Raw genomic sequence first — 25740 nt, 5'->3', positions numbered from 1 at the left:
CAGGGTGCGTGTGAGGGGCTCAGGCCTGGGTGTCCGTGTTCCTGTGTGTGTGGTCTCTGGGCGACTCCCACCTGGCGCACCTGCAAAACCCTCATCTCACCCCTGAGGCGGGAGAAGAGGCGAGGAAAACAAGGGAGGAGGCAGAGACGAAAACAGTGAATGTTTATTACGTTTTGTTACAAAGGATGCAAAGGTACAAAGACGATAGCGTCCAGGCCAGAAAGGACGGGCAAGGGCTGGCCGAGTGCGCCCTGAGCGCCCGCCCCGCCCGCCGTGGGCACCCCCGCGTGCGGCCCACGGGACATCTACAACACAATGTGCATGCTGGGGAGGGCAGAGCCAGTCTGGGGGAAGGACACAGGTGGGGCAGGGCCGGGCTGGAGGCTTTGCATATATCAGTGGTATGCCCAGCTCCTGGAAGGGGGAGGGCGTGGCAGGGTCAGTGGACCTCAGCTGCCAAAGCCCGCCCTCCCGAAGTCTGGTGGCAAGAGCCACAGCTGTGTCCCCTTTTCCCCAGTTGGCAGGAGGTCAGAAATGACAGGCTGGGCATCGACTGCCCCCAGATTCCACAACCCTGTGAGAGGAGGGCAACCCATGTGTCTGGCTCCTGGGGACAGGGTGCTGGGCACTGGTCAGTTGGGCAGAAGGTGGAGGGAGCTGCCTGGAATCAGCTCCTGACATCGAGCCCCTGCCTCCTACCCTGTGTGGGACGAGCCTGGGACCTGGATCCCATGGACCTGAGCTCCTAATGACAAGAGGGAACTGAGGCCTGGGTCACAAGAGTCTTGCCCGCCCCCTGGTGCCTTCAGAGGTACCCCAGTGCCCAGGCCTGGGGATGCAGGTCACCCCGCCTCTGCTGGGGGAGAATTCTTGTCTGTGGCCAGGTGCCTGTGGCACACCCATGGTTATGAGAGGTGTCTGAGCCCCACCAGCCAGGACCCCCAAAAGCTGAAGGAAACCAGAAAGAGCTGGCTCAGGCCAAACTGACAAAGGAATGTCCCAGGGACCCGTCATACACTATGAGACCCCCAGGGGTGGGGGCCCAGGGTCCACTGAGAATGAACAGGGCAGAAACAGACCAGGCTGCCCACTCACCCCAGGCAGGCCTCCCGGGGTAGGCGAGGCACCCAGTCCCCACCCCCAGCTCTTCAGGTCGTGTGGCGGGGGTGCAGGCTCAGGCGGCCACAGCCCCCTTACCTGAAGCATCACGCCCAAGAGCACCAGGCACCCTTGACCTGGCACCTCTGTGCCCCAACCCCACACCAAGGGCACCCCGAGGCCTCTGACCACAGCTCCCTCAGAACCCAGGGAGGGTGGGGGGGTGCTCCCATTTTGTCACGACTGGGGTGGGGGCAGGGGAGGTGGAGGGTCTCTCAATCTCACCGGGCCTCACCACACCCGGCCCACACCCTGGGGTGGGGACTCCTTCTTTGGACATGCGGGAACTAAGAATCCGGAGTGGGGGCAGGAGATTGGCAGCATGTCTGGTTATGAACTAGCTCAGGGTCAGCCCAGGTGTGGAGATCTGGGGAGAAGTGTAGCATCCCAGGAGAACTCAGCCCCCGGAAGGTCTCTGGGTCCACAGAAGCCCCTCAAGGAGCAGTGATCACAGGGACTCTTCAGGCTCCGGCCATGGGACAGAGGGCAGCCGTCCCCGCCGCCTGAGCCCTGCCCAGCCCCGCCATGGGCCTCACACCTTCCCCCATCTCCCGTGACCAGGCCGCAGCCAGCCTGCACCCGGCATGCAGCCCCTACAGCGGACAGCTACCCTGGCAGGACAGACTGACGACACGGGACCTCTCATCCTCCATGCAAGGGTCTCACCAGCATCTGATGGACAGACAGATGGACAGCCATCCTTGCCCACCCCATGTGACACATGGGTCTTGTGATGGCCCCACTTGGCCGGCCATCCTCCTTGGAGGTCAGCCGCCTGAAGCAATCAGGCCCAACACACCTATGATGTCACAAGTCTCCTGCCTCAAGCCTCACAATCCACAAGCAGACAGCAGCACACAAAAGCCAGCCAAGTGCCCAAGCCGGGCTCCCAGCCCCTGCGCACGCCCACCAGGCAGGCAGGTGGCCCGAAGGCCAGTGGGGAGGCTAGAGGTTAGCACAGAGGTTGCATCACACACCCACCTGCCCCTGCCTTCCGCCTTGCAGGCCTGGTCCCAGGGAGCTCTGTGGACCACAGTGGGGGCGGGGGCTGGACCCAATGCAGTCAGGGTCCCCCAGCAGGGACCCTGGCCAGCTTCTGGGGACTACTGGCTGTGGGTCCCCAAATTTTGCTGAAAGATGACCTACACCCTGAGCTTTCCACTGAGGGTCTCAGGGCCCGCTACCTCCACGGGCTGGCCCCCAGCCTCCTTGCCCAGGAGAGCGCTGGTGGGAGCACAGTGAGCCGGGAAAGTGGGAGGGGGGGCGCTACAGGCTGCCCCGGCAGTGCTGCTGTCTCCCCTCCTCAAGGGCACCTGTGACAGGGGTGTGACCCCCAGAGGCCCGCCTTCTCCTCCCCCAAGTCCACCCTGGGCACTGCAGGGGTGAAGCTGAAGGGCGGGGCGGGGGCAGGGATATAAACTCTCCTCTCTAGAGAGCACAGAAAGAGGCTGACCCCAGGTCTCATCCTCATGGGGGGACACACTCCCCACCCTGGGGGTTCAGAGGACAGGGAGCAAACCAAGGCATGGCGCATGCTCCCGAGGGACAGATGAGGAGAGCTCAGCCGCGGCGAGTGAGAACGCGGTGGCGGGTCTATGGACATGACGCAGGGGCCCCGGCTCAGCCCTCATGGCACAGCTCGCCTGAAATCACAGCATTTTCACACCACAAGTCAAAGGGCTGATTCCCCTAAGCTGTCCTGTTTCTAAAAGTCTTGGCAATTCAAGAATACTTAGTAGAGAAGTAATATACAAGAAAAATCCTAAATCCCCTGTTGTAGACGCCCCCCCAGAGGCCTGCCCGGGGCTAGGAGAGGGCAGTGACTCCTTTGAGGATGCCTGGCCGCTGGTTTCTGGCTGGGTCCCCTCCTCAGGAAACCTCTGCACCCACGCCCCTCATGGGCCAAGGCTGCTGCGTTAATACAGTCACCTGTGTTCCTGGCCAAGGGATGCGAGAATTGGGCCAAGGGGCTGGACACCCCTCCTGCCCTGCCAGCCTGCACCAAGAACCCAGTGCTGGGCAGGTGGGAAGTGTGAGCTGACGGGGTTCCCTCACAGGGTCCCCAGTGCCTTGTTTGAAAGTTGCATCCAGGAAGGTTGTTTGTAATTTTATTAAGGCCATTTTTTTTTAAAGTTCTACATACAAGTCTAATGGTAATCAAACCCTTCTATGTACATGTAGGTCTTCTTAAAAAAAAGTCCCCATTCTCTTCCCCCAGCCCCCGCCATGCAAAGAGAACAGGCCCCTGACCTGGATGGACTGACACCGTGTCCCCCAGCCAGACAACAGCGGTGGAGGCCAAGTGACAAAGGACTAGGGGCTCCCCGTGGGTGTGGCCCCCTGGCCACTTGGCTATGTGCTAACAGCCCAGCTGGGCAACAAGAGAGGGACTGTCACTAGGATCTGGCTCCCACAGACACAAGGCGGGCACTCCGGAGATCCTGATGGAGGTGGAAATGCACCAGGCAGGAGGGGCCAGCCCGGCTGGCAGGCAGAGGAACAAGTAAAAACTCAAGATGTGGTGTTGGAGGGAACAAAACAGGTTGCAGTTCCAGGGCAAAGCAGAATGTGAAACCTGCCCTGCTGCCCGCTCGCAGGGCCTGGAGGACAGACGGCCGGCCTCTGGCACACCAGTGAGTCCGACAGATGGTCCCCTGGGCCTCCTGAGGCACTTTGAAAAGCACCTGGAAACCAGCCTCTGAAACGCACACTGCTCTTTGCCTCCAAAGCCAGCCCTGCCAGGAGCGGCCACCAAAGAAATGGTGGGAGAGGATGAATGTTGGCTGGTTCTCGGGGTGGGGTTGCTGAGGACAGGCTCGTCTCTGGGGCGCCTCAGAGCAGAGGGGCCGCAGCTGCCGCCAGCCATGGGGTCTGGGACGGACCCGCCCTGAGGCCTGGCTGGCACCTTCAGGAGACCCTTAATGCGAGCCAGGGCTCCTTCCCGGAAGTCAGTTACGGGCCCGGAGGGGAGGCACTTCTGGCCGCTGCTGCCAGCTTTCCCCAGAGTGTCCACCCAGTCCAGCCTAACCTCACGTCCTTCTGGTTCGGGATAAGGGAGCAATACTAAAAAGACAGGAGATGCAGCTCAGACCTGGGCAGGCAGCAGGCTGCTTCCAGTTAGCTCACAAGTATTATAAGGTTGGATTTCTAGAGTGAAAAAAAAAAAACATGCTCTCAGGCAAGCATTGGCTTGAAGGGGTCAGTTACTCATCCACAACCAAAATGTAAATACAAACCGAAAGAAACAAACGAAAAGAAACACAACAAAAACTGCCCTGGCCACCCCCTCCCCACCCCATTCTTTAAATAACAGTTAACAGTGACCACAGTACAAAGGAAGATGGAAACAAGTGGCAATTCCCCCCCAGAAACATCTGCCTCCACGTGCATCCCCGACAGGCTGGGGTGGGGGTTTCACAGCACAGGTGGCCGCAGCGGGGCCTGGCCGGAGGGTGGGGGGTGGGCGGGGGAGGCAGGGACCCTGGAGGAGACTTAGCTGCTTCCCATGCTGTTCACACGTTCGCATCCCACCTCCGTGTGATGGATGCTAGCGTTCTGTGTGTGCACAGAAATATAAAAGACAGCAGTCCAAATAGTGTTTATTTTGCTTCATGTCCGCCCCCTTCTCTCTGGCACTTTCTCCCTTTGGCAGGGTGGGGCTGGCTCGCTACCTATCCAAGGGCTGGGGGCACGGGCAGGTAGAGGGACCAGGGAGAAAGGAAGGCAGTGAGAGCTGGACAACAGTCGCAAGATGCACCTCAGCCCACCACCGTCACAGGGCATGGTGCCCACCGAGGCTGGCAGCCCTGCCCAGCACGCTTTCCGCATCTTACAGGGGATGAGAGCAGGGAGGGTCCGCGGGGGCGACGACGCGCAGCCTCACGCGGGAGGTGGACGACCGGGTGGGGGCGGGCGGGGGGCGCTTGGCGGCATTGCAAGCTCAGAATCACAAGCTCGGCCGTTTGCGAGGGACGGAGCGCCGCTGTCCCCAGGCTCGGGGCGATGCCGTCGGGACCACTGGCCGGCGGGGTGACAGAGCCGGGGGCTTGGGCGGCCATGTGCCGCGCAACCCGCTCACAGACGGTCCATCCGGAAGGTGTCCTCAGTGGCCGGGTCGGCCAGGACCATATCAGGGTCATTGAGCATGTGCAGTCCATCCAGGGTCAGGGGGTCAATCTTGAGTTCGTCCAGGGGGAACTGGTTGTCAGAGTCGAAGCTGACATCACCGACCCCAGCCAGCGTGCTGGTCAGTTCTTTAGAGAGGCTGGGAGGGGACTCTCCTGTCACTGGGGTGGGGGTACACACAAAAGGCTCAGCTTTGCCCTGGCCCCCGGCATCCCCACTGCACCTCCAGAACCCGCCGATGTTCAGGCCGCACCAGGAAGCTCACCTGAGCGGTCTGTGCCGCAAAGGACATTTGCAGTGTCTGGGGACAGTTTTAGTTGTCGCTACTGGAGGGAATGCTACTGGAGTCGGGGTGGAGGCCAGGGATGCTGCCCAGCACCCCACAGTGCACAGGGTGGTGCCAGCCCACATGTCAGGGTGTCGAGGCCAGGAAGCCCTGGGATGAGGTTTGTGACACAAACTTCAGCGTGACCTGAAGGGAGCAGGGGGCCTCTCCGACTCTGCCAGGCAGTCTGCCCTGCGTACATCAGGGACTTGGCTGTGGGCTGGAGGGAAGTCCAGGTTTCCCTGCAGAGACCCAGGTTCAAACCTGGGCTCTTGTGAGATCATGGACCTCCGTTTCCCACTCTGGGAAATGGGACATGTAAGTTCTGGTCTTTCTGGGCTACTGGACAATCACAGAGGCCTGATCCTTCTCATACAACCTCCAAGGCCAAGGCTTCTGCACCCAAGAGTATCTCCTGCAGACCCTGGGTCCAGGCAGGTGGCCCTGGGTCTAGTCCAGGCTGTGGGGGGCTCTGGAGAGAGAACCCTCCCATCCTAGAGATGCCAGCAGGACTGCAGAAAGGGTCTCATCCTCAACCCTATGACGGCCCTGGCTTATGAGGAAACTGCTTCTTCTTTGATAATACCTAGAACCTTTAGGGGCATGACAAAGGGTGGGGAGAGAAAACTGGAAGGTCTGAACATGGCTGGGTGAAGATGTGTGTGTGTGTGTGTGTGTGTGTGTGTGTACATGCGCGCGCGTGTGTGTGCGCACACATGCGCGTGCCCGGGCACTGTGTGTGTGTGGGCACTGTGTGTGTGCATGCGCGTGCCTGGGCACTGTGCTCAGACTGCTTGGGGACGCCCAACACGGCATGTGTGACCTCTTATGTGTCTGTCAGCTGCACAGGACAAACCCACTAAGCGTGCTCAGCTAATGGGGCTCACGTGCCTGGGCAAGGGGGTGAAGGGCGAGATGAGTGAGTAGTTCTGTCCTGTTCATACTCTGAGTCCAGGACACTGGACACCTAGTCCAGGGTTCAGTATGTGTACCCCTAGCCTGTATCCTATAAGCCCAGCAGTGAGTCAAGAAGGGGAGTTCTGGCCTCTGTGGGTCTGCCCCGAGGCAGGGACTCTGTCTCCTCCTAGGCTCCCACGGGGACACTGATGTTAAGACCCATACCAAAGATGCCCTGATGGGTGGCCTCACCTGTGAGGATGATGTTGGGGATGCTGCTGTGGCTGGGGTAGCCGAGCTGCTGCGTGTCCGGCAGGCTCCCAGGGCTGCCCGTCAGGCCCATCATGGCTGCCTGGGAGTAGTTGAGCGTCGAACCTGGGCTGTACAGGCTACTGGAGCTGATGGCATTCTCCATCATGTTGAACTGCTCCAGCTGGAGAGGAAGCACGGGGGTGTGAGCCAGCTCCCTGCACGCTGGCCGCTCTGCCTGTGACCGCCAGGCCCTCCCACCCTATGGAACTCCCAGCACACCCATGCTGGGGGCTGCCAAGCACGAGTCGCCCTGCCCTGGGGTCTCCCCATCTATGAACCTGCCTGGGCTGGCCAGCACACGGCCCCGTCCAAGTGTGTGGAGATGGATGGATGGATGGTTGGTGAAGTGAGTCAGCGGCTCTGGGTAGCAGCCCACCCTTCCCACACCTATACCCCCTCCATCCCGGGGTCCACGCAAAGCCAGTGAAGCTCCCAGCAAACCCATGTGCAGGGCCCACACCAGTGCACTGCTATGACAGTCACTGCCCGTCCCTGCCAGTGTCCACCGCCTGTCCCCTCTGGGGGTGGCCTCGTTCTTCGGGAATGGTGCAGACGCAGGGGGCCAGGCCAAGCCACCCCCTCCAGGGCCGGGGCCGCCGCAGCCCAGGGAGCGGGTCTGGCGAGTGTCTGCGGCGGGCGCCCGCTCACCTGGTGAGACAAAGCATTGGCCTGCCTGGCCGCCATCTGCTGCTCATAGAACGAGTCCCCAAACACGCTGCCCAGGGTGGAGGAGTGCTGCAGACAGAAGAGAGGCCCACTGTCGTCAGGGCCCCCAACCAGGCAGGGCCCCCAACCAGTCGTCCGAGCTCCCCAACCAGGCGGGGCTGAGGCCGCCGTGGGGGTGGGGGTGTGTGCCCAGACCCTTCCCCAGGGCCTCACCACTGGTCTGGGCTGGGAGAAAGGGGGGACCTCTGGAACCTCCTGGAAGATGCTCAGAATGTGAGAAGCCGACCCCGTCCATCTCAGGGCTCCCGGGAAAGCCCATGACCCCCTGTGATGGAGGGGTGCACGCCTAACCTCAGGACGATTGCTCCTTTCCACCACCTGATCCTGAAGGGCCTCTGCACCCCGGCTTCCCTCAAAGTTCCATCCCATCTCCTCTCTGTGAGCCCATTTTCGTTAGATGGAAGACAAGGGGCCACAGGGACCAGGAACCCTAGGTGACGGCCCAGAGGAAAGTGTGTGATTGGGGCAGGGCGGGAGGGTCTCTGGATGTCCAGGATGCGATGAGTACCTTGTCAGACTTGGGAGACATGGGACAGGAGGCAGGCCACACATGTGGGCAGGAAGGCTTCACAGAGCAGGACAAGACAGGCACACAGAAGGCCCGGCCCCCATGGCTGAGGGGGCAGAAAGTCCCACTCCTGTTTGCCCAACGCCAGCTGGGGCAGAGTGATGGGGCTGCTGGGAAAGGAGCAGGGAGCTGGGGATCCTCAGAGGCAGTGGAGATGCCAGAAAAAGAAGCAGGGAGCTCCTGCCCACTCCTGAGATGCTGCCAGCAAGATGGCAGGAGGGAGTCTGGCAGGACGCAGAAGGGAGCAGAGGCGGAGCTGTGTGCGTGGCCAGCTCACAGCACAGGCAACAGACCTGGGGAAGCAAGTCCCCAGCCCAGCGCACATCCAGGTCAGAGTCTTCACAGACCACAGACCCTGGACCTCCTCCCTTGGAGCGCCCTGTTCTAGAAAGGTCCCCATGTTCTCCGACAACTGCCAAAGCTTGACTCTCAGGCCTCCACCGCAAAGAAGAGTTGGTCACAAAACCAGCAGCCACTCTGAGTATGTAGTGGGCTGACCACAGAAAAGGGACAGTCAGCCACTCGGAAGGCGGAGCGGCTCCTGGGGATGGACACGCCACTGAAACACCACGGAAGAGTTAAAAGCACTAAAGGAGTAAGGAGGGAGAAAAGGCCACATCTGCCCTAGAAATCACCAGCTTCAAGTCTGGAAAAGGGGGCAGCGAGGCTGCTGAAGGAGGCAGGTGACAACCTCAGCTGAGGCCGGGGGCACGTCTCTCCAGGGCACCTGACCCTGCGCCCATGACCTTGTGGCCCAAGAGAGCCCCAGCGCACACACAGGAGACCCCAGCTGCTCTTGTAAAGCTGCCATGAGGGTCTGCCAGAAAGGTCTGCTCAGATGGAAGCAGGGAGGGAACAGAAAGGGCCCAATCCCAGCTGCCTCAGGTTCCGGCAGCAGCTAGACAGATAAGACATCCAAGCGAGGGCAGGTGTGGCAAGCTGGCTGCCTCATGCCTCCAGGGGAGACGCTGGCTGGGCCGGGAAGGCGGGGGCTGACCCGGGCCCAGGGGGCTGATGAACGCGTCCTCTGAGATCCAGCTTCAGTGGGAAGCCCCATCTGCCTTCTGCCATGGTTTGCCCCCAACAGAGTCCCTCACTGGGGCTGAAGGGCCTCCCAGGGCCAACTTCACATCTGAGCAGCCTTCTTCCCCTGCCGGCGCACAATGGATGAACAGACAAACGGACACAGACATGGGCTTGATGAGACAGCAACATGCTCTCTGCTCAGGATGGACCACTCTGGTTCAGGCGAACCTCTCCCAAGAGAGATCGCTCCACTGTAACCTTCCTGTCCTTCCTCACACATGAAAAGGGCCGTTACTCAGAGACCAGCCCAAGCAGGCTGCCCGCCTGTGGCTTATCCTGCCTGGAGCAGCGTCTCGCATTCCCACAGCCCTCCAGCATCATGTGACAAGACCAGATGCAAGCACGCAGAGCCCACAGGACGGACGGGGAGCGCATGGACACCAGGCTGACCCTCAGCGCGCCCTGAGTTCACCGCGCCTTTCCTGTCTTCTGCAGAGCTAGGGCAGAGTTCCAGCCCCTGGCTGCCGTGGGTGGTGGAGCGAGAAGCCCTCTTGGGTCAGTGAGCCTCGAGAACAGCCTCAGGTCCCCCTGAGGGGAAGGCCACTGTCCTGACATGCAGGGCCTGGCTCGGGGTGCACTGAGAGCCTGGGAGATGGGGAGAGCGGGGCACGCCCCCACGGCCCTGCCTGAAGGAACACTCCTTCCGCTCTACCCAGGAAGGAAAGCCCTGGCTGAGGATGAGACGTCAGGGACTTGGGCGCTGCAGTGACTCCTGAAGTCTCTCGACTTGGTGACATTTGGGGATGGGGTGGCAGGGTCCTGGGAAAGCTTCACTGCTATGGCAAGAAACTTTGGGCCCAGACGTCAGCTTTTCGGGAACCCCTTCTCCAACAGAAGGTTCTGGACAGAATGCAGCCAAAGGGGGAGCAACACCAAAGGGGATTCTGAGGAACCTGCAAAGGGTGTGTGTGCATGTGACACTGGGGACCTGTGCTGTGCGTATGTCAGGGAGCCTCTGTGTGTGTGTGTGTGTCAGGGATCAGGAACCTGTGCTGTGTGCCAGGGAAACTGTGTGTGTCAGGGATCGGGGACCTGTGTGTGTATGTGTGTCAGGGATCAGGAACCTGTGTGCGTGCCTGTCTGTATGTGTGCCAGGGAACCTGTGCTCTGTGTGTGTGTGTGTCTCTGTCTGTATGTGTGCCAGGGAACCTGTGTGTGTATCAGGGATTGGGAACCTGTGCTGTGTGTGTGTGCGTGTGTGTGTCAGGGATCAGGGACCTGTGTGTGTGCGTCTGTGTGTCAGGGATTGGGAACCTGTGCTCTGTGTGTGTGTGTGTCAGGGAACCTCTGTGTGTGTGTGTGTGTGTGAGGGATCAGGGACCTGTGCTGTGTGTGTGTCTGTGTGTGTGTGTCAGGGGCCTGGGTCCCCTGCGCTGCCTCGTATGAAGGGAGACCTGAATGTGACGGACACACTCTAGCGCTGCCTGCTGTCGAGGGTGAGCCTTGGGCTCTTCACCCATGCGAAGAGGACGAGGACCTTGGACGGGCTGCCAGGCCACTCAGAGAAGCTTCCCAGGCTGGAGGCCTGGAGGTGAGAGACACACCTTCACAAGGGGTGGAGGGCGCTGAGGAGCAGCGTCCCTGCACAGGCTGGCTGTCACTCGGCTGTTCCCCAAAGCGCGGGGAGCACCCCTCCATCTGCAGAAGCCTGGAAGCACGAGGTCTCGGGGGCAGATGTGGGCAGGGACGGAGCACAGGCTGCTGGAAGCCTGCTCCGAGCCGCATGCTGGGGTGAAGCCGGCACCGACGTCACTGGTGTGAATGGGGAGCCCTCCACCCTGAGTTGGGGCTCAGCACGGACTCCAGAGGTGCTGTGGGGATGCAACAGCTCCGGGGGGACGGTGCCTTCTCCCTGGCCACTGTGTAGGGTGGCTGCGCCCCACCAGTCCCCATCCCGATGGCATGAACGAGATGGGGTGGAGTGGGACGGGAGGCACGGATGCTGGGCCACTGCACAGGGGGGCGCCAGCCATGGGGGAGTCGGGGGGGGCGGCGTCCCTTACTTGCGGGGAGCTCCCGGGGGAGAAGCCTTGATTGGAGACGGGCGAGGTGGGAGACTGGTTGGCTGGGGAGCCGGCGCTAGTGCGGTACTGCTGCAGAGCCGGTGCCTGCGATGACAGACAGGTCAGGACGCTCGCAGGGCCCCGGGCCTGGCCTCGCGGGACTGGCCGCTCCTGGCCCAGCCGCCTGGCGAGGCCCCCACCCCTCAGGCAAGCAGAATCCCCGGGCATCTGCAGGAGTGCACCTGAGCCCTGAGCCGTAAAGGGGCCCAGCCTCCGAACCCGAGTCTGGGAGGGGCAGGAGCACGTGGTCAGAGCCCAGAACCCAGCCTCACAGAGCTGCCCTGGCAGAGGGTTGGCCTCTACTCAATGGGTGTAGAGCACTCACACGAAGGCACACCAGTATCCACACACACATGCACACAGTCGTGCACACACCAACACACACACGCGGGCAGGGAAGGCTCCGGGCGAGTGAGAAGGCCTCGCGCGATGGCAGGATTGGGTGCAGAGCAGGGGTCCTGGTGCCCGGCGGTCAGCCATCACCCATGTTGCTTGGGGCCGGCACTCTGAGTTATGCACAGACTTCTAAAGGGCAGTCACCTCTTCACTTGAATGACAAAGGGTCTTGGCATCTCACCAGACCCCTGAGGGCCAAGAGCCACTATGCCAGGACTTGAATCTAGTCCCTGCTCTGGTCCCGCCCAGGGCAGCCCTGCTGTGTGTCTCTCGGCAAGCTGCTTGACCTCTCTGAGCCTGCTGTATAATGAGACCCAGCTGGCCGGCTCAGGACCCCCTAAGTACGTCTCCTTCATTTCTTCCACGGCCTGAGCCCAGGTAGGGCAGGGGGCTCACGTAGCAGGGTCTGAGTGTTCCAAGACATAGCATGGTCACTTGGCAGTGACCAGCTCAGGTCTTCTCGGGGTAGGGAAGATGAAAATGACGGAGGGACACTCTCCTCACTTGACCGGGTGTGCAAAAGCTCACAGAGGAGACGCCTGGAGCCCGAGCACTGAGCGAGCCAGCACTTCCATGGGGCAGTGGGTGGGTCACCCCACCACAGGGTCCTGACCCGAGAGCTTGGCTTGGATGCCCCATGCCTCCGCTGTCCCTCCAGCTCCACCGCAAGGTTCTGCCACCACAGGTTGTCTTGGGGCTGGGTGCCCCAGGCAGCTTCACTGTCAGCGCCACCCCCGTAACTGCTGTGTCTCTGCCAGAGGCAAGGTTTGGGTGCAGTCCCGTCCCAGGGACCCCTGAGCTCTGCCCTCTGAGGGATCAGACCGGCTTGGAGGTGTGAGCCTCCTCCACCTGTTGGGGGACCTGCTGGCCCTTTCCAGCTCAGGAGGGCTTGTTCTTTACAGAACACATGGTGTTCTGATGACATGTACCCTGGGGCTGGTGGCCTTGGGCCAAGAGAGCAGGGAGGGCTGGCTGGGCCCCCAGAATGTGTCAGTTTTTCTGAATGTGGCCAAAGGTAGCTGTGACCACTCCCTTCCCACCAGGACAACCTGGATGAAAGTCTGAACAGATAGGAAGGTTTGCAGGTGCTGTCAAACCGCCCCCAAAGCTAGCATTTGTTACCCTGAGCCTGATCCCAGGCAAGGGGGTCCCACAGTCTGAGCTGCAGGCCTTGGGCCCAGGGCACTGTGCTGTAAGAACCACAGGACCGGTTTCACCCCTTCTATTCCTCCCAAGACGTCTCCGTCACTCTTGCTCCCGGAAGTCTGTTCCCAGCCCCTGAAAGCTCTGTGTGCTCCCTGCCTCCGAGGAAGCCTTGGGTGGGAGGGGCTGAGGGGGGCATCCAGGCCCATGGGAGAGGGACACAGGGTGGCCCATGCTGCGTGAAGCCTGGGGCACCTGACGCTGCTCATGAATCAGTTTCCCCATCTCTGTGGGGAGGACAAACTTGGCTTGAGGATTTCAGGCAGAATTCCCCATTGAGCCCCTGGCCCCAGACAGCGTTTGCCTCTGCTCTGACCCCTGGCCAAGGTGGCCTCAAAGTAGAGGCTTGAAGTGGCTGCAGATAAACCCAGGAGCCCTGATGCTCCCCTCTGCAGGCTCCCCCCAGCCCTCAGGTTCCTCCTGCACAAGCCCTCCTGCCCCAAGCCAGGCCCCTTCCCGCGCTTACCGAGGCAATGTCGATCCCCATCGGTGGCTGGCCCGCGTTCTCTGGGGGGGACTGGGGGAGAGAGGACGGTACCGTGACCGCAAGTGGGGGCAGCTGGGGCCCCCGTGTCAGGCTGGCGCTCGGCATCAGGGAGCCGCCCTGGGGGAGGCCCACAGGCACCTGCGGGGGCTGCGGGGGCGGCTGCTGCTGGGAGGCCGGCGGAGGGGGCGGCGGGGGCTGAGGCTGGGGCGGTGGCGGCTGCTGAGAGCCCGCCTGGGTGAAGAAGGCGTAGGGCAGCTGCTGCTCCAGAGACAGGGCGTCCATGGCCACGGCCTGGAGGGAGAGGAGGGTGTCAGGCAGGAGGCACGCTCAGAGGTGGGGGCCCCCACGGCCTGGTGCGTGTGGCAGTGAAGTGATGGACAGGCCAAAGGGTGTCCCAACCCTGGACTGGGCAGCAAAGGCTAAGCGGGCAGGCCTCCCCCAAGGCCCACGGAGGACGGGGCTGCAGCTCTGTGGGCCTGCCCCCAGCGAGGTTTTCTCCCCGCATGCCAACAGGGGGCACCACTTTCCACATCTGCAGACAGAATCCTCTCCTCTGCCCCTTTGAGCTGGAGCTTCCCCGCTGTAAGCAGGCACCGGGTGTACACTCTGGGAGCTCAGTGGAGAGCCAGCACCAGGCCCCTGTGGAGTCCTGTAAGGGGAAGGAACCCCCTCTTGCCACCTGCAGCCAAGGGGAGAATGGTGAGGAAGGCACTGGCGTGGTCACTGGGCCATGACCAGTTCTGGGCTCTCTTTAAGAGTTGGAAAGAGGAAAATAACCACAGAGAAGTTTTCAACACTCATCCACTTACACGGACAGTTCCTCAAGCAGGCAAGAGTTCCTACCTTCTGAAGGAGACTGGAAGTGTCCGGGAACTACACGGTATAAACACTAAGCAGAAAGTGTGGCCTCTCACTAGCCGGTAGGCAGTTTGTGAACAGAGAGACGTTTCTGAAAGAAGGCAGGCCTCATGGGTGGGGCGCGGCAGGGAAGGGAGAAGAGGACGGGGTTCCCCAGATGGAGAAACTGAAGACGGTGCCATCAGCAACCATCCATGGCTCTGGCTCCTGATCTGAACAAGAACTGGATAAGAGGTTCTTAACCTGGTGGGGCAACAGGGCCCAGGCCAGGCATGGGAAGATGTATTAATAGAAGAACTATTGTTAAATTTCATCATAGGTGGATAAGACCATCAAGGTCATGTTAAAAAAAAAAAACCAACACATTATCTACTAAGTACTGAAAAACAGTCAGCATGGACAAATCCCTCTGAACGCACAAACTACCAAAACGGACCCAAGAATCTGGAAAAGGAAGTCTGAGAAGATTGGTATCAAGGAAGAAGTCTGATCAGGCACCACAAACTTTCTAATGCAGATCCGTCGAGACTGCAGCACCTACACTGAATTCTACCAAATATTCCAAGAAGTAACATCGATGCTTCTCAAACTCTTCAAAAAAACAGATGAGGAGCGAATACTTCCTAACGTATTCCAGGAGCCTGGACTAAGTAAAAAAGGTAAGATTCCAACTGCTTCCAACTGCAGCAATCAGAAACGAAAGGAGGAATGTTACTTTAAAGAAATTAAAAGGATTACGAAGGAGTGGGCTTCCCTGATAGCTCAGTTGATAAAGAATCCAACTGTAATGCAGGAGACTCCGGTTTGATTCCTGCAACTGGAAGATCAGCTGGCAAAGGGATAGGCTACCTACCCCAGTATTCTGGCCTGGAGAATTCCATTGACTGTATAGTCCCATGGGGTCCCAGAGTCACACATGACTGAGCGACTTTCACACACACTGCCTACAAATGGGCTTCCCAAGTGGTGCTAGTAAGTAAAGAATCCTCCTACCATCGCAGGAGACTCAAGAGATAAGGGTTCAATCCCTGGGTCAGGAAAATCCCCTGGGGAAGGGAAATGGCACCCCACTCTAGTATTCTTCCCTGGAGAATCCCACAGACAGAGGAGCCTGGTGGGCTGCCGTCCATGGGATCACAAAGAGTCGGACATGACTGAGTGACTTAACATACAGACACTGCCTATGAACAGCTGTGAGCCAGCATGGGGAACAACCTTGATGAAATGGACCAATTCCTAGACACGATCCACCAAAGAAGCAGATGAAGGAAACCTGGTGAAGTATTTTACCAGGTTTTCTTTTTTTAACAGAAAAAGACTCTCTAAATATTGTGAGAGTTGGGAAATGCCAATGAGATCCTAAAGAGACTAACATAGTGAAGAATGGCCAGTCACACGGGCACAGTCTATCAGCCGAGATGGACCCGGGGACTCCAGGCCACTTGATTTCTGCATTCCCCATGTCTTTGAGAATTTGACCACAAAAAAACAAACAAAAAATGTTAGGGGGATTTTTAGAATTCTGCTCCCTGGAAGGAGCATGAGGCCTCCCAGAGAGGCAGTCGGGCCCCCTCCCCTGCCCCACTGAGCCCTCGCACCTGAGTGATGGGCGACAACGGGGACAGGGTGGGCGGCACCTGCGGGGCCTGCTGCCGCCTTGCCTCTGTGCTCAGCGACAGTGGGCTGACGCCGGCCGGCCGGTGCTGCGGTGAGGAGCCAGGTGTGCTCATCCCTGAAAGGTAGGGAGGGGGGGTGTGACGCCAGCCACTGGGTTCAGGGCAGGAGGCACGCACACACGGAGGGTCACTGCCGAGCATAGTCCATTCATTCAGATACGTACCAGTAGGCGCATCCTGATCGCCAAACCCGGGACGCCCCCTCTGAGGCCCCAATACCCTGACCTGAGGGTCCCCCAGTGCTGCAGGGGCTCCCACCTCCAGTGCTGGCCAACATGCTCCCCAGTGATCCTGTCATCCCCCCAGGAGGGGCGTGTCCCGTAGGCCCAGCCCACTGGCACTTCCCCACCTCTGAGCTATCACACGACTGGCTCCCGGATGGACACATGGCCAAGCTGGCCAAACGAGACCCTGCCCAGGGGCTTTTGATGGAATTCCAGGAAGGGAGGTTCAGAGTTGTGTGAGGGATAGAGGGGGAGCTGAGGGGCAGAAATAGCACCTGAGCCCCAGAGGCAGCCATGCTGGAATCCCCTCTTTTCTTTTTGCCTAATAGCTTGCGTTTGATTAGCTCCAAAACCAAGTCGGTCTTGCCTGATGCTGCAGTTTCTTCCTGAACCTCATCGTTCTCCTCACCCTCACTCCGTGAACCCTCGTCCCTCCCCAGGACTGCTCCGTAAGCCTGCTCCCCTCTCGGCCCCTCCCCGCAAAGGGCACATCCACAACCTTCTCCCCCACCTCCCATGCACTTGTCACACTGCAGCACCAACCCAACTAGAGTGACCGAACTAGCAACTCAGTTACTTTATCTTCTTCCTGCTGGAGCGTTCCAGGTTGCCCCTCCCTTCCCTCCCCCTGAACCCCTCCCCCAGCAAGCTGATCCCTGGATGTATCTGCTGTGAAGGAGTCAAGCGAGTTCAGGTTCAGCGTGGCAGCAGTTGGGGCCTGCTGGCTGATCTTGGGGTACAGTGCCAGGAAAGCACAGGCCCCTGATGCTGGGAGCAGGAGGGGTGCCCTGGGGGCCTGGCCTGATGCCCCCAGACTCAGTTTCCTTGTCCCTCCCAGTTCACCGTGAGGCCCCAGTGAGGTGCTGAGCAGGCTTGGAAGAGAGTCTGGCTTGCGGTCAAGGCCAGGTGAAGTTGCCTGACTCACCAGGGGAGCTGGGCCCAGCCTGCGGAGGGCACCAGATCAACTCTATTCCAGTGGATGAGGTGGCGGGTTCAAGGGTGGACGAGGGTACAGCCCACACACACTCCGGAAGGGAGATGACAGGCAGCCTGCCCTCCACCCCGAGGCAGCTGTTCGCTGGGGCTGTGTCATCGGTGCAGGGCGAGCCCAGTCACGCCTGCACTTCTCCCTCAGATGCCCTGGCGGCTCCACTCAGCTGGACACCGAGGTGGGGGGCGGGGGCTGACATTGCAGCAAAGCACCTGGGGCCAGTTTCCACACAGACCCTGGGCCCAGAATCAGGCTGCTGCAAACCCAGCAAAGTCAAGGGAGCCGTCAACAGAGGCCTAGGCGGATGGCGTCTGGAAGACGCCCGCTGAGGGCACTCTGGAGTCAGGACCCTGCGTGGCTCCCTTGTCTTCTCTGAGCATCCAGCGCTCCACTCATCCAGCAGGCCAAGGGATGCCTGCCGCCCACAGCAGGAGTGGATGTCGGGAGCTGATAAGCACGAGAGGCAGATGCCAGGGGTGAGTGGGCTGGAAGGGCAACAGGGCCAGGAGAGGCCTGCCATCTACTGGGGAGCTCGAGTCCCTCTGAGGTGCAGGACCTTGGGCCACCACACTGGGCCTGATTCTTCCAGTGAGGCCTGAAATCCAGATTTTTACACGCATGTTTGAATGTCCATTCAAAGCATCACACACACAGTCGGAGGCCAGCCAAAACACACTGGGCGGTTAGGCTGCCCGCCTCTAACGTCTGTGCTGAACACAAGGGAGGTTTTTAATCTTCTGCCTGGCTGCAGAGTGAGCTCCGGGCCTCACAGGAGGTCAGGCACCACCCCGAGACACCGGCTGGGCCGAGGGAAGCCTTGCTGCCGAATTCCTTCGGACAACCTGGATCACCTTTGGGAAAGGAAGTGGGGCCAGCTGGCAGGGAGGCCAAGCGCGGGCAGGGAGAGCTGCCAGGGGAGGGCAGGCCAGGTGGCGGGAACCCGGCCGGGCATGCAAGCCCTCTGTGCAGGGCTGGCTGGGCTCAGAGGTGTGCTGCGAGGAAGGACCCCAGCCTGCCCACCTCCCATGCCCGGGAAATGACTTTAGCAAACGTGGAAGGAGAGGGGCCTCCCTCTTCCTCCCCGTCCTGACTGCAGGGTGGGCCAGGCCCGCAGGGGGAGGGGGCGGGCTCCACGTGTGCCAGGGGCCGGGTGGCGGCTCTGCTTGATGTAAAACGCGCCTGGAAAACGAGGCCCCGGCCAGGCAAGCTGCCGTGGAGTGGCAGGTTCGCAAACAACCGAACACATGTCAGACATTACTGGGCTGATGTGCCGAGCCAGGCAGGCTGGGGTCTGGGCCCCTGCTCGGGGTCTGCGCGCAGTCCCGCATCTGTGGTTTTCACATGTGTTGTGTTTTTTCACATGTGCTTGTTTAGACTCGGCCTGGGCTGGAAGTGCATGGCTCCTAGGTGGGCGCTGGGACTGCAGGCGGGGGCGGGACTGCCAAGGACCCTCCGGCAGAGGGGGTGGTGCTCCGGAGGCTGCTGCAAGGCGTGAGGAGAAAACGGGGGCCAGGAAACAGTGACTCGGCGTGGGGGGCCCTCCCTAGCAGCCCCAGAGGCGACCTTCCAATTTCTCGCCTTGCACAGGCATGTGGACGCTGCCCACCCACTGGTCTCTTGGGGGGGCCCAGGATCTTGGGGTCCCCTGAAACTGCTTGTTTTGTGTTCTGGGCCTTCCCTGGAAGAGGGGGACAGGGGCATGGCCAGGGCAAGTGTCTTCTGCCTGATGCTGAGCCAGCTTTTCGCTTAAACACCTAGGGAGCATGCACTGCCCTCAACCCTGACCTGCCCCCAGCCCTGTCTGCATCAAAGCCAGTAATGACTCTGGGCTCCTTGATCTCCTTCACTTCCAACTCCACCTGGCTCCAAGGCTGGCCCACTTCACCCTGAAACCTCTCTGCACAGCTGCCCATGGGGCTCCGCCCTGGCCCAGGGGCTGCTGCCCATTCTTTACAGTCAGCTTCCCCAGAGGAATTGCGGCCAATACAAATGTGCGTGTGTGATTCTCAGAAAATCCTGCGTGGCACCACCCAGTAAGGGGGAGCGCAGGGTGGAGGTGCAATGGGTCTGTGGACCAGGTAAGTGTGGGGCCCAGGCTGTGGCTCCGGGGCTGAAGGAGAGCATGATGAGGTGGTGCTTGTCAATCACTGAGTCCCAACACACGTGGGGACACGTGTGAGTCCCCACGGCCCCTGTTGCCTGTCCCACCACCAGGCTGCTGGGGGACTGCCCCTTCTCCCTGTTTGCAAACCCACCCCCACAGTCAGCGTGGGTGCAGGGGTCACAGCAAGGACAGGGAGACCAAGGCCCAGCCCAAGGGATGAGGAGAGAAAAGCAGTGACTTGACAGCAGCTGGGCGAGTGCGGAAAAGCCACTCGCTGTGAGAAGGGGCAGGCCATGGGCAGCGGGCCAGGAAGCCTGCAGAAGGGAGACTGGGTGTCTGAGCAGGGAACGGGGTGAGGAGACTGGAGGAGGGGGGGTCTGTGGCAGAGGGGCAGCATGTGCCAGGGTGCCCCGTGTAAGCTCACTAGCTGGAGAGGAGTTGGGGTGGGGAGCAGGATTAGGGGGCTCCCAGGGGCCTGAAGCTTTCTCTAGGAGGAAACTGAAGCCCTGTACAAGGGCCTGACCAAAGGAGAGTCGTGAGTTGATGGCCATTCTGGGAGCGGGGAGGGGTGGGGGAACCCAGCACATGGGGGCCACAGAGGGGAGAGTCTGGGGTCCTAAGTCACAGGGGGGTGGTGCCGCCGGAAGTCCTCAGGAGAAACAGGGCCAGGGTGGTACTGGGGGTTCCTGGGCACCCTGAAGTGTCCTCAGGGATGGATGGCCTCAGTATGGGGAGGGAGCCGGGCTGCAGTATCCTAAGCTGTCAGTCACAGCGGGGTGCGGGGAGAAGGGTGGGAGGTGAGCAGGGGGAGAGAAGTGGGCCCGGCAGGACGAAGAACAGATCAGGCCTGTCCCTTGCTGAGGGGGGGTGTGGGGAAAGCCTGGCCCACCTCAGCTCCCTGAAGCCCCCAATACCCCCTAAGAACCGTGGTCCAATCCCTGGGGGCATGTGCCCTCCTGGCCCTGGGCCTCTGCCCAGATATCCTTCCGCTTGGGTCGGCCTGGCAGCCCCAAATCCTTGCAGGCTCTGCCCTCCACCCGCGTGCCCTGGGGATGTGACCTTGCTCAGCCCTTATTCACACATGCACACACACACACACACATCATCCTCACTAGAGGGAGAGCCCTGTCGGGAAGGGGCGCCCCGCCGCCCGGCCCGGCTTACCCTGGCCGGCAGCACCGATTCCCAGGTGTGTCAGGTTGGCTGCCAGGTTGCCGGTGCTGCTGGAGCTGCTCAGCGCAGGGAAGGTGGGCTCCTCGGGGTCCAGTGGGGTCGGGAGGGGGGAGGGGAAGTGGATGTTGGTCAGGTCAGGCAGGGAGCCCCCCGTGTTGTGGGTGGCGGGGATCAGGGCTGTAGTGTTTTCCTGGTCGGCGGATGGAAAGATGCTGGGGGGAAAGGCCAGACAGAGGGGAAGGTGAGCTCTCAGGACGGCAGCTGGCCTGTTCTCCCCCAGAAGCTGTGGTGGGGGCAAGAGAAGGCTGGTTGCAAAAAAAAAAATCAGCAGGTGCAAAATGACACCCCGTCACGAGGCGCTGCTCTGCTGGAGAAACAGCTAACAGCACCTCCAGTGGAAACTGAGGAAGCAGCTGATGGCTCGGGGCTGGGAGGAGGGGCTTCCCACTGACCAGAACGGGGTGTGTCTGAAGTGCGAGGGTGCTGGGGCTGGGGAAGGGGCTCTGTCTTCTCAGGCAGGCAGGGGTAGGAGTGTCCCCCAGTGTGGGGCTTGCTGGGTAGCCGCCAGCGGCACAGAGCCCTTCTTATCAGGAGGTGTGGCCTCATGAGCGGATGGGAAGACCTGGGGTTGTCCGAGCAGCCCTTGGTGGCCTTGGGCACACAGGGTGGGCCCTGCTGAGACTTACTTGATTCCAGGAACCTCGCAGGACTTGGGCCTAGGCCCCGTCTGAAAAAGAAGACAGCAGAGCCTGAGCCGGCCTCCTCACACGCACAGCACCCCCTCACAGTATGGCTGACCTCCCTACAAGAGCTAAGAAGTACTCCACAAGAATTGAGTTTATTGGGACTTCCCTAGTGGTCCAGTGGCTAACAATCCAGTGGCAATGCAGGGGACACAGGTTCGATCCCTGGTCTGGAAACTAAGACCCCACATGCCATGGAGAACTGAGCCCATGAGCCCTGGAGCCTGTGCCGTGCAACAAGAGACGCTATTGCAGAGAGAAGCCTGCATGCAGCGACAAAGACCCAGCACAGCCAAAATTCAACAGATTAATTTTAAAAAAGAATAAAGTTTAGTCTCAGATAAAGAATACGTGGCCCCAAAGAATAGAAGGAGGAGCTGCCCCAGACACACCCAGGGGCAAAACCAAGAACTGTGTAGAGATGGCTTTCTACAGCCCCCTTCTGGCTTCACTCTACCTGGTAAAATGGGCATGGACCAGGGGTGGTGTGGTCCTGTCAGAGCAGGCATTGGGGAAGTAGAGGAATCCTGCCCACTCTTCACATCCAAATCCCCTGGGGCTGTACCATGGCTGTTGGCAGCCAGCTAGGGGGGCAGGACCACTGAAAACCCGCCCAGGTGCCTGGAGGCTAACACCCTATGTCACTCCTGAATCAAGGCAGGCGGGGCTCTGGTGGCAGAGGCTCCCACTGCTCAGAGTCCCTCTGTCCATGGCAAGGAAGGACATAACATGGAGAAGCCTCAGGAGGCTCAAACCGGATGCCATAAATAATACGGAAGATGCTGACCATGCCCCCTGCTGACCTGCCTTCCAGTGGTGTGGGGGCCTGAGCTGTGACTTCCAAGGGGACCCTGCTGTTGGTGTGCTCCCTGGGCCACGCTGCCGGGGAACGGACACTGTGGCTGCCCTGTAGACCAGCCCCAGGGAGAGGGTCCCAGAGAAGCTCTGCTTCGTCTTCCTCTTCTGCGAACCCAGGACACTATCACCATCCAAGAAGCACAGGCTCCAGGCAGGGTCCCTAGACTCTCGTCCAAGGACAAAGAAGGAACTCTGTTCCGTTGGCAGCGGACATGACTGGGCAGAACCTCGCATGCCAGCAGAGGGCTCGGCTGAGTCACGTCCCCTATTCGTCTCTGCCTCTTGGGCCCTCGGGCACACACTCCTGGTATTCTTTAAGGATTATCAGACAAGAACGTGGACACACCGGCAGAGGGCTCGGCCTGCGTTCCATGCACACAGCCAGTGAGCTGGGGGGTGGGAGGAGGGAAGGCCCAACTGGCAGTGATTGGGGTACCGAAGGGGTGGCATGTGACCACCAGGCGTTTAGCCCCTGCAGGGAATGCTGGAGGAACGGGTTTCTACTTGGCCATAGGCTCCTTAATTCCGTGAGTAAACACTCGCTTCATTACCAGATTATTTTTCGCAAAGCGCTTTGACAATGACTTTTTCTAAAGAGTCTTTTCAAACACATTCCACGGATGTTATGGGATCCTAATGGATTTCTAAACAGTACGAAGAATTCACCCATCATCCCCCGTCCCACCCCCAACGAATCCACAGGAATTCCTTTCCTGACATCCTCACAGATGTCTCCTTTGGTTTCAGGCGGCAGTTAAAAGGAGCCTCGCCCAGATGCTGGGCTCTGCCACCCTCCTCTGAGGCCCATGATGCTGGGGCTCCTTCCCTCCCCAGTCGTGACACTCCCCATCTTAGCTGGCGTCACAGCAGCAGCACATTTGGGCAGGTGTAGGGACCCCGTTCTCCTTACTGACACACCTCTCTGCAACTGGACATTTCAGTTACTTTTTCCTTGGGTTGTTAGAGTTTCAAAGGTTTTTACCAAGTATGAAAATCACGTGTTCCTCAGGCAAAACTGGAACATGTGGACCGGGTCAAGAGTGCTGGCCACACCTGCACGCACATCTCCCCCAGGGCCTGGCCCAGCACACCCAGGGATCTGTGGGCATCTCTATGTGTCCCGTGCCTTTCTAAACAGCTTTATCCTGCTTTTTCTACATACCAGTTTTCTCACAAGTCTCTCATGCCTTTAAAATTCCTTCAGAGATCCCAACTCACACACACAGAGCTTTGCACACGAGGGACTGAGGACAATTTTTTTATAAATCCCCTATTGTCAAACATTCAGGGTGTTTCCAGTTGCCCTCGGAAGCTCTGAACACAGGCCTTAGTGAGCATACTGCTGTCTGCTTCATCATCCCCCTCCGAGTTCCTGAAGGGAATGAGCGATTTGAGTTGCTCCCCTTTCACTGTCAATTCTTTTTTTTTTTTTTACATTCAAAATCACCTTAGTGTTAAATGCATTTTTGTTCTATTCGAATTCCTTGAAATCTACTCATGGCACAAATTCTGTCTTATCGCCAGATCCTTTTGTAGGCTGAAACCGAGAAATTTGTTTCTGGACCTCAAAATAATACAGAAATCTCAATCCAACTGAGAATTCCAAGCAGACTCTGTAACTGCAATAAAAGCTCCAATTATTGTGCAAATAAATGGCAGTTTATGTTTAAAGAGGACGATAAATGACAATAGTTATCCAATGCCATGGGTTAGTAGAATGACCACAGGCTAAGGAATTAGACAGTGTAGGTTCTAAACCCTAAGTATCTTCACAACCTTGCACACATCACTTAACCTCCCTGGCTTCAATTTCTTTTTTAATTGAGATATAATTGGCATATAATATTAGTTTTAGGTGTACAATGTAATGATTCTGTATTTGTATATACTGCAGTGATCACCATAATAAGTCTAGTTAACGTTCATCAGTACATGGAAAAACATGAAATGCTTCATGAATCTGCCTGTCATCCCTGCATAGGAGCCATGTTAATCTTCTCTGCATTGTTCCAATTTAATACATGCTGTCAAAGTGAACATGGATTTTGATTCTTTACATGGTTTTTCCCAGTGTTAACAGGCCTGCCATTAGTATTCAAGGCCTAACTGGTTAAAGCTAAATGAGGTTTGGGGAATTCCTTGGCAGTCCAGTGTTTAGGAATTTGTGCTCTCACTGCCAAGGGTCTGGGTTCAATCCTTGGTTGGGGAACTGAGATCCTGCATGCTGGGAAGCAAAAAAACAAAACAAATTAAAAAAAAAGAATGAAGTTCACATTTCAGGAAAGGAGATGCTCCCCCAACATGCTATTTCACCATCTTCACTTGGGTTGTGCTTCTAAACAGAAAACTTTAAAAGATCAAGAAGGGAAACCACTTTCAAAAGCGCTTAGGCTCTTACCTTCTTGGAGTCCCATCCTTGCTTGGAAAGATTCTTGTCCGTCTCTGATGCGGCCTCCTCCATACCCGGGACTGTTAATAGTAAGACTGGGGTGGGGTGGGGTTGGAGGAGAAGCAGAAAAGGGATCTTTGCAGCCTCGCAGGGGTACCAGGTGGTCCCTGACACACAGAGCCTCAACCGTGATATGAATGTAACTGCCCCAACAGTAACTTCTGGGGATTGTACTAAAGAACAAAAGAGCTTCATTTTTTAAAAGAAAAGTTTGAAAAAAAATCAGAGGACCTGTGATTTAAAAGGAAACAAAAATGAAAGCTCTGGCACTGGGCATGTGTGGCTGCTCCTCCCACAGGGTCTCCTCAGGCCTCAGAGGCCTCGAGCTGCAGAGGGCCACCAGGCAGCTCGCCCATGAGCGGCTGTCTCGCCCCATGTGCCCCACCTGCGGCCCTGTGGACACCTGTCTCCTCTCCCGGGCTGTCAGCACCCAGAGGCTGGGCCCCTCTTGGGATCCTGGCACCAAGCCACAGAGCTCCCCAGAGGCTGAGGTCCATCCACCCTGGCAGCTGTGGCTAACCTGCAGTGCTAATCAGTCCCGGGGGGAAAGGAGGGGAGAAGGCACTAGATGGCATCACTCGAGGCCCTGGAACCAGCTGTGCCTGAAGCCCCTTTCCTTCAACCTTTCGGGTAAGGTGAGAGGAAACACTTTCTGAGATCCAGTTTCTCTGTGCCTGTTGAAGGCTGCTTTTCACCTGGAATAGCGGAATTAGGAACATAGCCAGACGGGTTAATTCCTCCTTCTCAAAACCTAGATGAGGGCGTGGGAGGACAACCAAGTTAATCCTAGACTCTGTTACTGCCTGAGCCCCTCCTAGAGGAACGGGAGAGGTGATGTGTTTCCCGCCCCTGACCCCAAGGCCAACAGGACTCAGAGTTGCCAGGGGTCACAAAGAGTCCCTGGGAGGGCAAAGTCCTTTTGTCCATGCCCAAAGCCCAAGCTTCTGCGGGGACCTCCCTCAGGGTATACAGTGCCCTCTAAGCTCCCTCTAGCATCAGGAGCAGGGGGGAAGTGACAGGTGCACTCCCGTCCACCCAGGAGTTTGGAATCCTCTTTCTTATGGCTGCTGGCGGTCAGTGAGCTGGGAATATCACATGGAGGCTGCCTGCCAGCCGCGGGGTGGCGCTCTGGTGGCCCATCCTCCTTCTTTCAGCAAAGTCTCCCTGGCATGTTCACATACTCCCACAGTGAAATGCTACCAAGAAAGTGGGAAGCATCTGGACATCAGCGCGCACAATTCGTTCTCTGCTTTCAGGCTCCTGGAGCAGGTCAGGCCCACGTGGGTTTCGAGGGCTGGCCTCACAGCATCACACCACC

At 58.9% G+C, this 25740-nt stretch overlaps 1 protein-coding gene and 1 non-coding gene across 8 annotated transcripts in view; both read right to left on the bottom strand.

Moving 5' to 3' along the window:
- Nucleotides 1-132: 132 nt before the first annotated feature.
- The window catches only part of CRTC1 (CREB regulated transcription coactivator 1), an 85376-nt gene continuing 59768 nt past the window's right edge, over nucleotides 133-25740 (bottom strand). The window contains exons 7-16 of one of the 7 annotated variants that reach the window (XM_088839208.1): nucleotides 24372-24457; nucleotides 21059-21099; nucleotides 20364-20584; nucleotides 15803-15936; nucleotides 13485-13637; nucleotides 13326-13376; nucleotides 11201-11305; nucleotides 7466-7552; nucleotides 6758-6938; nucleotides 134-5444 (exon numbers count right to left, since the gene is read on the bottom strand). In XM_088839208.1, the coding sequence (XP_088695334.1) occupies nucleotides 5233-5444; nucleotides 6758-6938; nucleotides 7466-7552; nucleotides 11201-11305; nucleotides 13326-13376; nucleotides 13485-13637; nucleotides 15803-15936; nucleotides 20364-20584; nucleotides 21059-21099; nucleotides 24372-24457 (1271 nt within the window). In that variant the 3' untranslated portion in view covers nucleotides 134-5232. The other 6 variants (XM_055428752.2, XM_088839205.1, XM_055428750.2 and 3 more) reach the window with 6 other exon arrangements.
- On the bottom strand, nucleotides 23910-24013 carry LOC129559634 (U6 spliceosomal RNA). Its single transcript, XR_008686586.1, has one exon. It is a non-coding gene; the product is annotated as a U6 spliceosomal RNA (small nuclear RNA).

This window comes from Moschus berezovskii, chromosome 8, assembly GCF_049115385.1.
Source record: "Moschus berezovskii isolate FMDL1 chromosome 8, NW_MosBer_1.0, whole genome shotgun sequence".
Lineage (NCBI taxonomy): Eukaryota > Metazoa > Chordata > Mammalia > Artiodactyla > Moschidae > Moschus > Moschus berezovskii.
Note: the sequence above shows the minus strand (reverse complement) of the source record. Positions and strands in the feature narration are given on the sequence as shown.